The sequence below is a fragment of the Cupressus sempervirens genome, chromosome 6, assembly GCF_028749045.1.
Source record: "Cupressus sempervirens isolate cs-2001-9-10 chromosome 6, ASM2874904v1, whole genome shotgun sequence".
In the NCBI taxonomy this organism is placed as follows: domain Eukaryota; kingdom Viridiplantae; phylum Streptophyta; class Pinopsida; order Cupressales; family Cupressaceae; genus Cupressus; species Cupressus sempervirens.
The window spans coordinates 222,721,013-222,735,418 of NC_143123.1; the positions used below are offsets into that span (position 1 = coordinate 222,721,013).

Here is a 14,406-nt window from a genome sequence, read left to right on the forward strand (position 1 = left end):
CATCTAGATTTAGAATGACATTACAATCTCCACCTATTAGTTTGTATTCATTGCTATAGTCTCTAATGAATATATTAATTTCTTCCCAAAAGTGTTTCTTTTATGTAGTCTATGTTGGCCCATATACATTTATTAGGATTATTTGTAGATTGTTCCTGATACTCTTGATTTTACAACTCATATAGTTATGATTCAAGATAATTAAATCTAAGTTTATCTTCCTTGAATTTCATATCATGCCTAACCCTCCTAAAGCTCTTCTTGATTCTTGTTGGATTATATTCCAACTACTCAGTTTCCTTTCAAATTTATCCCTTCTTCTTTATTTAGTTTACTTTCTTGTATTAATATGATATCAGATTCAAATAGTGTTATATTTCACTTTAGTAAGCATTTTTTGTTAGGAGCATTAAGACCCCTATCATTCCAAGTTGTTATCCTCATACTGACATAGGAAGGCTCTTCCCCTTCCTTGCTTTTATAATTTGGATTGTATTTTTCTATTCTTTAGCCTGACCATCTGCTTCTTTTAATTCTTTAAGTGATTTCCTTCCTCATTTAGACTTTTGCTTACTACATTTTGGAGTCCTTATGCCTTCCCGATTTATTGAGATGCTAAGGTCTTCTAGGTTCTCCTAAGAATTGTTGATACTTGTTGTTTGGTTTTCTCCTTCCTCGTTTTCTTTTTCTCCTTCTAGTTCTTTGATTATCTATTCTACTAGATCCATCCGTGTTTCATATTGTTCTATGTTTTCCTCAATCTATGTGTTCTCTTCATCTTCTTTTCCATTTACATTCCTCTGTTCTGTATCCATCAGGATTCCATATTCTTCCCAATTCTGCCATATACCCTTTTCATTATCTTCTACTGAATTCTGACAAATGCTCTATTACGAAGTTCTTAATATTGTACCTACTCTTGCTGAAATTGAATCTATTACTTTGTTCTTTTTCCTCCTTTGTTTCTTTGTTGGTATGTACTTCAAAAGGGTTTGATCCATTGTTGGAGTTTCCCAAAATTTATAACTCTATTTTTTGGCTCTTTTCCTTATGGTGATGTTGCTCCATTGTGCTAAAGATGCTGGTGGTATTAATCCTTCTATATTATGTTCTTCATCAACTACTATATTTGATTCCCAATTATTATTTCTAAATTCCTTTGCTATTGATGTTGTTCTAGATATCCCTTAATTCTATATTGGGGTACTCTCGTCCAGTCTTTGATGTTCTTTTGTATTGAAAAGCCATAAATTTTCCATGTCCTCAATAGCTTGTATCCTTGTCTACTCTTGTTCAAAGTCCTCTGTATTGTTGTTCTAACTAATCCTATTTTCTTCTACTTGGTCTTGATCCTTTTCCAACTGTTGCTTTTCCTTTTCTTTGCTCTTTTTTATTACTTTTGTTTGATCCTTTGTACTTTCTGATATAGATTTTTCTTTGTTTGATTTTTCCTAAACATCTTTTGAATCTAGGATCTCTATCTGATCTATGGCATCATTGATTTTGAGTGTAATTTCTTCATTAAGTAACTTAATATTTTTAATGTTCTCCTCTAGTTCCATCACTTCTATTTCTGATTGCTTTGAATCTTCTTTTAAACTTTTTACTTTTTCAATTAATGAATTGAGAAGATTGATCCCTTCCCTATATCTCCTTTGTGTAATTTGATTGATGTTTTCTTCCTCTAATTTTTTAGATTTCTTTTAAATTCCCTGAGTACACTCTGTATGATCTCTAGTTTTGTTATCTCATCTTCTTCAACCTCCTTGTTATCTACTAATATAAAACTATCTATTTTGTTCTACATTCTAATCTCTCTTCTGTTGCTGTCTTGTTCCTTTGTAACCAAATCTGTATGTTGTTCTTCTGGTGTTATTGTCCAACTTGATTTCCTCAAAATTTGAACTATTTGAAGCCACCCTTATCCCTTCTTTTAGATATTTTACATATATGATTTTTCCTAAGTATATGGCGAAGTCAATTTTATATAATGACCTATTTGTAATGATTTTAATTTGTTCTTGATCATAGAGTTGTGGTTTCAAGTTAACTAGGAGTTTTATTGTTGAGGATTTGGAATGATGAGGTTCATAACCCTTAATTCCTCCTAGTTTCTGTCTAGTCTGAATGAAGATACTAATGTCACATAATTTAGCTGGGATGTTATTCAATGATAGCCATATCAGTAGATTAAGTGATCTCACTGTGATTTCATTAAAATTGGATTTCCATTTCAAAAAGTTTAAACTATATCCATTTATGAGTTTAAGAGCATTTTAAAGCAAAAAAGCCCTAAAATTTAGATCTATACAATTAAGATACACTAAAGAATCTGAAAGGGAAGATATACTTACCTATTTAGAATCCATAGATTTGAACCATTTCACCATTTTAGATCGTTTTGATTTTGGTCCAATCCATATAGTGTATAGACCATTTCTTTCGCACTCAAACCATTTATCTTCACTATTTTTGTTGCTGATGATGATTATGGTATCCACCTTTGTTTCTACTTTTTGGTTGGAGTGCGGCTACATAATGTCTGGTTTAACATAATGAAATTGTCCGAATTGAAATTGAGGTTGATGAGATGATATTGATTTATCTGCAGGGATAAATTTTGATGAGGGTTTTGAATTAATTCCAAGGTGAGGATTTATGGGAACACTATTTGCTTTTGAAACTTAAAAAGGTTTAGGGTATGTCAGAGTGATAAAGTAATTTAGGGTTTGTCTCTCCTTTGATGCATTGTTGGATTCCATATTGTTTTCTTGCTTAGAGGATGATTTGATGGCCGGGGTACTCTTCGATTGAGAAATTCTTGCGTACCAGGTCTTCTCAAAGACAAAAGCTTGTTTTTCTATTATCTTTCTCTCTTTCACCATGATTTTGTAAAATACTACCTTGGTTGCCCTTCTTGGTGTTTTGCTTTAGATCTTTCTATTTTTGGGTCTCCCTTCGAGGGCGAACTTGCTTCCATCCTTCGTCTTCTGCAATTATTTTTCCATGATTTACAAATTTGTGCATTTGAGCGTTAGGGTTCTGTGATGGCTTCTTGCATGTCTTTTGGTAGTGTTTTGCTATTTCTGTGATTCGTTCTTCATGCCGCTTGACTAAAATATCAAACTGGTTTTTAAGGGGAGAGTTGTTCCAATTTAAATTTCTTTTGTATTATAATGTTTTCCGATTTAACAGTATAACCTATTTTCCTTAATTAGACATGCTATTTTTATGATTTCATAGACACTTCCTACTATTCACAATTTCACTTTGTCTACCATGTTCACTTTTTATATTAACTAAATTAAAATTTGATTATATTAATATAAATATTTTAAATATTCACTTATACTTCACACTTTACAACACCAATATTACTCAATTTATAACAATTTCAACTTCAATATAAAAACATTATAAAAAAACATGATGCAAATGCTTAATCTTATCCAATTATAAAATAATATCAAGACCTATCTACAGTAATTTCTTTTTATATTAAATAAACATAAATGCACTACTGTCTATTTAATCAGCCCGACCTTCTAAAACCCTCTGCCACCAACCTTAAACGTGAATGTGGATAAGAAGCAAAACGACCACAAATTTAGATTTAGATTTACAGAAGAAAATGGAGAATGAAATATCCAAATTATGCATTGTTCCATCCATCACTTCAGCCTTCATTTTCCTCGACTGCGATCATGGCTGCTCTGCAAATGAGTTATGCTTTCAGCAAGTTAACATCAGTCAGCGAAACCAAAGGTGCCACTGCCACTGCCACTGCCACTGCCAACCACTCTTCCAAACATAACTTTCAATGCGGTCTCTCTGGAAAATCAAGATTTAGTAGTCTGGCCTGTAGCAATATGGAGACTGCTGTTCCTGAACCCACAGAGAATATCGCTCCACCTGCTTCCCCTCACATTGACTTCATTTTTGTATCTGTGAGTGACTCGCCCTTTGAATTCACAAAATACTATTTGTGTTTCTGTTCTGAATTCAACTTTAATTTACGACGTGGAAGATGATAAATTTAGTTCACTTATCGAGTTCTCAAGAAGATATCTGCATTAACAGTTGATTTTGGAAAATGTAAAACAGCCAGAGCAACCGTCTGAAGGAGAGTTCGAGGTGCAGAGAGGTCCAGCCACCGGGGGCCAGAAGCTTAGAAATATTATGGTGGACAACCAGCTTGACTTATATGGTCCTTATTATGTAAGTTGACATCCTTCATTCTTCTGCTGGTGTTTCACTAGATTGATCCTTTGGTGTTTGTGATCCCAATGTCATCATGACAAATAGATTTCAGTTAATCTTTGCTATTGAGGACTACTATCCAAGGAAATGATGGTCCATGATGACTGAACCTTTCAACATGGATCTGCGAAAGCAGTCAGTTAAAGCATTGGACAGAAGAAGTTTTACCAACTTTATACGGACATGCTTCAGGGCTTCTTCACAGAGAACGTAATGTTCTACTACATAATATAAGATTCTCCGTATTTATACATTAGAATAGTTTTCAGTTAAAAACTGCGCCCTAATTCTGAAGAATGTGCGGCAGGGCCAGCCTGTGAGAAGCTCGTGCTCCATCCACCATAACCAGACTGCGATAAATCCATAATACCTTTAGTTCCAATTCACAAGTATTCGATACTAACAAGAGAGAGCTTGTCTTTTAACGATGGTTGGGAACATGTTTGAGTATAATTCAGAAAGACCTTGGCCCGATAATGTAACGCTGACCTCAATTATATAAGATAAATAAAAATTGCAATTTCCAGATTTTACTCCTTTACATAGATGTTCGTTGAAATGAGGGTTAAATGTAAGTTAGCTCTGCTTAATTCTCACTTTTTCAAAGCTCCTTTTTAAAAAAAGTCTACAGACTACAGTAGCCCCTTTAATACTTATACACCAATGGCTACGGGACAACATATATGCACCCGATCTTTGTGTTTTAAGTGTAAGTGTATTATATTTACACCATTGGATGGGGCATTCTCGTGGCACTGTAGAGTGCGCCCTCCTCTGAAACACTAAATTTCAGATAATGCGAATTTTATAACTACTCACTAGAAATGCTTAAGTCCGCTTTTCAGAAAGGGAATTTCAGCTACTGCTGGTCATCTGGGGCAAGAAGTTTGCATGAAATACTAAGGAGTTTTAGGGAATTTCTTTTTACAAAAAAAGTTTGTAAGTTCTCTAATTTTTCTGAAGATATTGTATTAAGTTAATATATTTTTTCTCCAGCACTTGCCCAATTTTTTTAGGAATGCCTTTCCATTGGATTTCTAGGTGACATATTAATAGGTTTGAAGCTCAATGAAAGGCATGCAATCTCCAAATGCAGTTGTTTCTACTAATGCTATTACATGAGAAAATCTAAATATTCATCCAATTTGAGGTCAGAGATGGATGCTGATTGACAGAAATTCTTGGAACTACTAAATAATGTGTGGCCAATTTTTGCCACCATCAAACATGGGTGTGGAAGCGGTCAATTTTTAATTCAGATGCTTATTGTGCAGCACATTATCAAGGATATTGCCTAAGGCTCTCAAGAGTTAGGTTTTATTATAAACAACATCAACATCAAGATTTTTTAAGCCATTGCATGCTTTGGTATCTCAGAAATATAATGCTTATTTGCAAATCTGGAAAACCTTTCTCATAGTTTGTTTCCTTGGTGAGGATGAACATATGATCAACTTACTTTTAATTAATCTGAACAAAGACCGAGATCCTAGAAGTTAACCTGAACAAGAATTTGAAGAGCCTTTGAAATGAAAGAAACATTTTGAATGTTGCTGATTGCATCACAATTAGCAGAGCAAGGAAGGTAAGACATATCTGATTTTCAGAAATAGTGACTTAGTTTGTTTGAGGGAGCAGAAAACCTCGATAATTGGATCTTCAACATCATTATACTACCAAGGACAACAGAATGACACGTGAACTAATCAGTGACTGATAGTTTTCGGTCCTTGTGTGTTTTTTAATAATATGTTTCTGTATAACCTTGCTTCTATTAAATTTTCTAGGTCTTTTGTTCCATACCAAGCTGTGTTTCCTCAAAGCTTTGTAGTAAATGCGTGGGTATTTAATTGTACTTCTTTTTCTTTTTTTTGGTTGAGGTTAATCAGTAACATCACTGAACCCGGTTGGTTATGGAACAAGCTCGAGTCCAAGAAGTGCTATTAATGCATTAATCCTCCAAGCTTTTAACTGCCTTATTGCAATTTGGCTTTTTGAACTTTAGTCAGGTTTTCAGTGGATGCGGCTATCTTAAGATTATGCCCGAAGTCTGTGGTCATTATTTTTCATCTGAAGATAATCAACAAGCACTTTCATTAAACTCGTGAAAAATAAACATGTTATACACTCCACCAGCTGCTTTTTTAGACTGCATCAAGATTACATCAAAAGCATGTACATGAAACGTGTAAACAACTTATCAATATAAATCTTTAATGTGCAGATAAATCATCTATGTCCAATGTAGTCTGAAGCACTACACAGACACACAGACACACAGACACACATATGTGTATATGTATATATGCGCATACAACTGTTTCTTTTTCCTCAGTGTACTTGGAGGTTGAAGTAAAATTAGGGCTCTAGTTCTGTAGGAAAAAATGAGTGAATATTTGCCACTGCAACAAAAAACATACAATTTGAACTAGTAGAAGTTTGTGAGCCAACTTACTTAAACTTGAGATAAACATCTCATTTTGCAATATGAATAAAAAAGATCATATATAGATTCCAAATATATTTGCAAGTTTCTAATTGCCTTGCCTATAGCAACTTCTTCATGCGGCTGTGGTTTCATTGATGCAATCTCTGCTGGATATGGATGAAAAGATTGTTGGAATCATTTGCCGTTGTACCAAGAGCTTGGACTGTCAATACCTGATACAAATGCCAGATTTAATGGGAGGCAGTTAAGCCATGTCACGAATCTCCAAGGAGCTGCTGACCACCAGGTCAACAATCCCCCCCTCAACACCGACCAAGTCTTCAACACCCACTGAAGGGAGACTTGAACCCATGGCCCAAGGCTCTTGTACCAATTGTTGGGATCATTTGCCATTGCACCAAAGGCTCGAATTGTCAATGCTCGATACAAATGCCAAATTTAACCCAATCCACGGGAGGTGGTTAATCCATGTCACAAATCTCCAAGGAGGTGTTGATCACCAATTCAACAATGGTCTTGTCATAAAAGCTTTGTATATATATGTAAATACTATTAGGGGAAAATTCTTGCCCAGCAATCTTTCCCAACACCTTTCCAACAAGTCTGCATAATTGACAGCTTCAGAATAGTCTATGAAGATCTATAAAACCAAAAATGAAAGTAGATTCATATCAGATCCTGCAGTTTTGATCCCTCTGATAGGAACACACACAGAATGTGAGAGCATGCATAAGGCACTCAAATTCTTTGACAAAATGCCTCAATGAAAACTGTTTTCATGGGCTGTAATCATAGCTGGATGTGCACAAAATATATTTGCTGAAAACAGCTTAGACTTTTGAGCGAATTCTATTAGAAATCCTCAGACCAAACTCAACAAATTTTGCTGTCATCCTCCTAACCTGTGACAAAGTGGGAGTTTTAGAACAGTGTATGGAGATCCACTGCTCATTTATTTAGAAGAATTATTCATTAGATCCTGTAACTGTTACTGCCTGATAGATGTTTATGCAATCTGGAAGCATGCAGAATAAATTCAATTTTTTGAAAAAATACTTCAACAAAATGTGGTACCATGGACTGCACTTGTTGCTGGACATGTTAAAGATTGGCTTGTTGAAAACATCAGAGATAAATTTAGGGAAATGCCATTGGCAGGTGTAAAACCAGGCTCAATATTTGCAGCATTGTACCAACCTTTGCAAGACTTAGAACTTTGGAACAGGATACATGGATCTATCAAGCATCTATTGGAGTTCTCATTTTCAGTGCTTTCTCCTTGTGTGCTACATTTCCGTGCTTACTACTGGGAAGCTCATCCCCAGCTGCAGAAGTACAGGCCATTGTGAGGAGGCAAGAAAAGAGCAGGCCCCTGGTTCGTTAGATCATGATAAGAACAGCTTACAGAGCAAATTATATCAGCAGGCATGTGAACAGGGGAATTTCTAGAAACATTCTCATATTGCTTTGCCCATAACATCATGTTTTGCAATATTTCCGTGCTTACTACTGGGAAGCTCATCCCCAGCTGCAGAAGTACAGGCCATTGTGAGGAGGCAAGAAAAGAGCAGGCCCCTGGTTCGTTAGATCATGATAAGAACAGCTTACAGAGCAAATTATATCAGCAGGCATGTGAACAGGGGAATTTCTAGAAACATTCTCATATTGCTTTGCCCATAACACAGTCTTCCCAGATTAATATTTACTGAAAGAAATGCAACAGAGAAATTGTATTGAACTTGTTCAAGAGACAAGGAAGTCTTCAAGCGGCCAAACATGTCTCTGCCTTCCCATATTCAAGAAAAGGCACATTTAACTTTGTAATGTGCAGTGGGATGGTGTGAAAGCAGTGGAACTCCTCCTATCTCCTCTCACACATCTATGAACTGACTGTGCAAGCACATGTGTGCTGGAAACCATCAAGTCTGATAAAGTTTAAACCCGGACTTTATCACAGTGTAATCCTGCTAAAATGCAGCTTTCATCTTCAAGCTTCATCATTCCATGTCACCAAAGTCCATGGGTAGCTTGCTGCTGCAAATGCCAAGTAGACTAGAAATTTTGCCAAATATTGGGTTCATTTTTCTGTTACCTCATATGCAGGCTTTGTCAATCTACCCTGGATTTTTCATTCTTCGCCTCTTGGCTGCTGAGTGATCAGTTACAGAAAAATGCATTCTCATGATAAGTTGGCCAGGTTCAATATAATTAATTGATTATAACTCTCATGAATAAACACAATTAATGTCCTTTTATACCCTCCCAGACTAAGTTGTTGGTCTTGGTACTGGTTAGGATTCAGGTTTGGGGGTGGGGTTTGTTTAGAATTTGTTCATACAAAACATATAAAAATCAGAAACATATACATGTTTTCAGCAGTAATCAAGTTTAAAATAACCCACATAGCATCATAAATTGTACAATAAACAAAATAACTATAAAAATTAGAAATATTACAAATTTACAATATCAATTAGTCTAACTTTTTGAATGATTAGATATATATTCTAAATTAAAATCAACTATATTGATGCGTTACTCCTTGTAGGTTAGCATCAGGTAACATTAGGAAAGATGGACGCAGATATTGTAGACTAAGACTGGAGCAAAAATTGAAAGTATAGTTCACAAACTCTGTTAAGTTTCTCAGATCGCTGCAAATGTAATAAGCACTGCCATTGTATTTGGTACGAGTTTTCCAAATGGCAGCAGCCTTTTATTTAAATTGAGAGTAAGCGATGAAGAGACATGTCTATTCATTAATTAGATAATTATTATAATAAATTTAATCATTGTTATATATATATATATATATATGTTATATATTAATTTCCCTCATATAAAAATAAACTTATATATATAAATCATATCTCACATATAATTATATATAGGTTTATCCGACAGAAGCTATCAAACATCAACACTCCCTCTTAGCTAGGGAGGATAAATACAATTTTACCTCAAAGTAATATCAAGTTAGCAAGACTAAAGATATCTTTGATTAGAAGATATCTATCACTTTGATATCAGGAGTATTGGTCTCCCAGAATATCAACATGTGATATTCACCAAATACTCAATAAGGTTTGATATCACATTTGATATCATGAGTATTGGCCTTCCAAAAGATCAATGATATTCACCAATTACACAAAAATGTTTGATATCACATCTGATATCACGAGATAGGCCTCCTAGAATATGAATGATATTCACCAAGTATGTAAAATAATGTTTGATATCACATCTGATATCAAGATTAGTGGCCTCCGAAAATATCAATTATATTAACCAAATATTCTTTGAGTAATAGCCTTCCAAAATGTTGAGATGCGAGACATTTACCATATTCTCAATTTGTTTGATCTCATAATACAAGTTATTGTAAGATTGTCACCTTATAGTAACTTCTACAAATACAAGTGACATCATTTGGAAGTCGTTACTTCCTCATGATGTACACAGGGGGTAGGCCCATTGAAATTACACGGTCACGAGGTACATTCACGAGTCACAATCCTCTTGATTGCTATAGTTTATTGATCACTGGAGAATTCATCTCAATATGGTTTACTCCCTCTGAATCAATATGGCTGAGATCACCGAAGGTTGACTGAATTATATCCTCTATCTACTCCTTCAAACAGATGTGTTAGACTCCTTCTGAACATTGATCTTTTGAGCAACCTTTACCTTTGAAGAAGTGTTGGACTCCCTCTGAATCTGATATCAATTTGCCTTTTCCTGCAATAACATTCTTAGAGAAAAAGATCAAGGCACATAGCTCTTATAGTATTAAAAATCACATAGAGTACGACAGGGAGAGACTACAATGAGTAGATAACTGAAATATCTTAGAATACTTGCATGTTCTTATACATATACATACATATACATACATACATACATACATACATACATATATATGTGTGTGTGTGTGTGTGTATATGTATGTATGTATATCAACTATGGAATTTATATTGTCTCCAATATAATATAAGATCAATCAAATATAATCATACCTTTTAATTTCCTTATTTCTTGGTTCACCTGAAGGCGTTAGTCTCCATATTCATGCCCAAATCACCTTATAATAGAGGGTCTTGTGCTTTGTTTGATGACGTGGTTCCTTCAACTTGTTTGCTTGCTTGCCTACAACACTTGTATATTTCATTTCGTGCACCTTACCTTTGGAATACTTGCATTTCTTCTTGGCCCTTTGACCTTGACTTGGTTCTCTTATCAAGTTATCACTAACTCATGAGATACCTTTCTTTTTCTACTACTCAAGGTCAATCCACCATTCTCCATCCAATTGGATACATTTTGGCAAAATTTTATCATTATTTTATTTATAAGGAAACATATGAATATCAATCATATGAATTTTTTTCGATGAAATACATTGTGTTACAAAACTCTAAAATTTAGCTCCACAGACAAACAAGTTTTTTAAACTCCAATACCACCCCAACTAGGGGGATTCCATTACTCACAGGCTTTTATTCAATTGATGCGCTGATTTGAAAAATATATAGATTCTTGGTTTAAAGATCAAGGCAAAAGTGGTGCATATGAAGCACATCATAGGTAAGGATAGATACGAGGCACTAAGGTGTTGGTGTAAAAAAGGCATATTACCTAACTAGTTTTAATTAGGTCCTATTTCACACTTGCATACTTAATCTTATATATGTCATGTGCTCTGTGTCTCAAGATATAAAATTAAGGCACACATAATGATCTAATTTAATTCTGTCCTAGGGTTTTGGCAGTGGTTTCATCCTTTCTTTTACAATAAGGGTTTATCATTGTATATACTATCAATAAATAAATCATTTTTCATTTGCATCTAATTAAATTTCAAGCTTCAGAAAATCAATTGCTTCTCTCATGAATGTGGGAATTTTTTTCGCAAGTTATCCTTGGAGTGTTGTGGAGGGTTAATCATCAAATCCAATATAATATTGGTCATAAATTGAGGCTTGTGCTACAGATTTAATGAAACTAGGGTGCATGGAACACTAGACTATTAAAGATCATTGTTGGAAGTCTTACATTATAGAATTTTCAAGCCCTAATGATGTCATTACAGTGATCGACGTTAGTATATAGTGGTTTATCCATCATGTTTTTGGGTAACCTGACCTGCAATTTTGACATATCATACATGAGGACAACATGAGTTTTGTCTTGAATGATAATGATTCATTATTAACCAAAGTGTTCCACTAGTCATGAAGGGATTCTATTGAACCATGCCCTTGAATCAAATTGGTTGTCAGTAAGGGCTACAAATAAATACAGATAATGGATACACCATGTGCAATGTAATAGAAGTGAGTTAGAGTCATGTAGAGGTTACCCTACCAAATTGTGAAAAGCATTTGATGGATTTTCTTATTATTATGTACTGTCCAGATGGTGTCATTTTGAACAAATCTATTTCTTCTTTTCTCTTTAATACTAATGATTCACAGGTATCAAAACTATTACAGTAATCATAGAGGGATCCTACTAACCCATGCCCTCAATTCTAATTGGTTTTCAGTAAAGTCTACAAATAAGCACATGCCATGGATACCCTTTGACACATGTAATAGGAGTGTGCTAAAGTTATGTAGGCCCTAACCATGCTAGATTGTGAAAATCCCCAATTTATTGATTTATTATGACAATGTTCAAATTGTGCTATTTAGAACAAATCTCTTTCTTTCTTTGTGAGCTATATACGTGTGAGTCTTGGGACAATCAAAAGTTATAGTCATAAACCCTAGTTGCAGCAAGGTGAGATAAGCTTCTTGAATGGAGGAGCTAATAAAATCATTCAAGGGAGGGCCCAATTAGTAACAATCAATGATAACATAATCAAAGTGGATTAGAGAAACAAAGTGAAAGTTACCTGAGAAAAAATAAAAAAGGTGAGAAAAAATCTTCCATTTCAGAGGCCGGTGCCTCTGTGAATGGAGTACTGAAAACAAATGGGCGTAGGCCTCTTTCACTCTTGTACATGTGAACTTCTAAATGGTGATTCACTTCAGGAATGACCAATTTGACCACCTATTACCATGTACTGACATCAAAAAGAATTTAACCTAATAAAATAAAGGATTAATTACCCAAGATTCACATTAGTGAGGGGTATGGTTAATTATATAACATATATGCAAGGCTTGGATCACCAACTTCACCTATTGAATCTGAGCTAAAATAATTAAAATCCTGGTCACAGAGAAAAACATTTAGTAAAAAATTTGTTCTTTAGCCCATTCCTCAAGATTTATTGCCTTAAACTTGAAAATGGTTGACAAATAATGGAATTCTTTAATTTGAAATTGAGTAGAGATGCATACTGTTTCTTATTGTGTTAATGTGATTGCTACTCTACAATTGTCTCAATTACTTTTCTACTTAGAGCTAGTTCCAGCAAGGTGAGATGAACTTCTGAAGGGAGGGCTAATTAAATCATTCAAGGGAGGGCCCAATTAGTATCGATCAATGAGAACATAATCATAGTTGATTTAGAGAATCAAAGAGTGGAAGTTACCAAAGAAAAACTTAAAAAATGCGAGAAAAGATCTTCCATTTCAGAGGCCCAATGCCACTGTGAATAAAGTACTGCAAAACAAATGGGCATAGGCCTCCCACTCTTGTGCATGTAAAAATTTGACGTCTTTTTACCATATAATGACATCACATAGAATCTAACCTAAAAAAATGAAGACTCATATAACCAAGATTCACATTGGTAAGTAATATAGCTGATAGCATAACATATTTGCAAATCTTGAATCACCAACTTTACTAATTGAATTTGAGTTCAAAACATTAAAAGCCTACGTACAGAGGAAAACACCTTCATAAAAAAATTGTTTCTTTAGCCCATCCCTTAAAATTTATTGTCTTAAAAATTCTAAATAAATAATGGAGATCTCTAGTTTGAAATTGTGAAGAGATGCATACTGTTTCATATTTCCTTTAATGTGATTGCTCCTTTAGAATTGTTTAAATTTCTTATTATACTAAGAACTAATATGATATAATAGTTTGAAGAGCTAATATGATATAATAGTTTGATATCAAGGGATTATTCTTTATAAATGAGGAATGCCCATAAGTATGTTATTTTGTATAGGGGTGCTGGTTGTCAGTGTCTTCTTGTTTGAAGAGGTTTGTTTGTCAAATGGATTGAAACTAACTTGCACTCATTATGTTTTTTAATACTGTTTTGACAGAATCTACCTTTACTTAATTGTGGAGGTGGCGGCACATGTGGTACATGCCTTGTGGAGGTAATAACTAATATATCTCTTTAGGTGTAGCTCAAGTGTTACATTTTTTAATATTAAGTGGTTGTATACTAACACCAGATCTAATTTTATCCAGAAATGATCCATTCTAATGTCAAATCTTTGAGTTTTTGGATTGAAAAACACAGCATAATATGATTTCCATCTTAAGACCACTATAGATACATTATAAACCAATGGTTTTTGGAAAACATTGTCCTTTGCAATCCTCAAGGCTATAAATTCAGATGAGAATTCAGTTTACTAACAGTAACACACACCTATTTCTAAATACAGCAAAGAATGCCTTGCTTCATCAACACAATTGATTGGTTAAGTTTGTATAATTGAGGCTATTTTGGGAGATCCACAAAAGTGTTTGTATAAATTTTGAACTGGATTTGTGAA

At 34.3% G+C, this 14,406-nt stretch overlaps 1 protein-coding gene across 1 annotated transcript in view; it reads left to right on the plus strand.

The window, feature by feature from the left end:
• Positions 1-3,548: 3,548 nt before the first annotated feature.
• Positions 3,549-14,406, plus strand: part of LOC149552074 (photosynthetic NDH subunit of subcomplex B 3, chloroplastic-like) — a 79,173-nt gene continuing 68,315 nt past the window's right edge. The window contains exons 1-3 of the mRNA XM_089789768.1: positions 3,549-3,947; positions 4,105-4,218; positions 13,945-14,001. Of these exons, the coding sequence (XP_089645894.1) occupies positions 3,639-3,947; positions 4,105-4,218; positions 13,945-14,001 (480 nt within the window). The 5' untranslated portion in view covers positions 3,549-3,638. The remainder of the gene's footprint in view (positions 3,948-4,104; positions 4,219-13,944; positions 14,002-14,406) is intronic.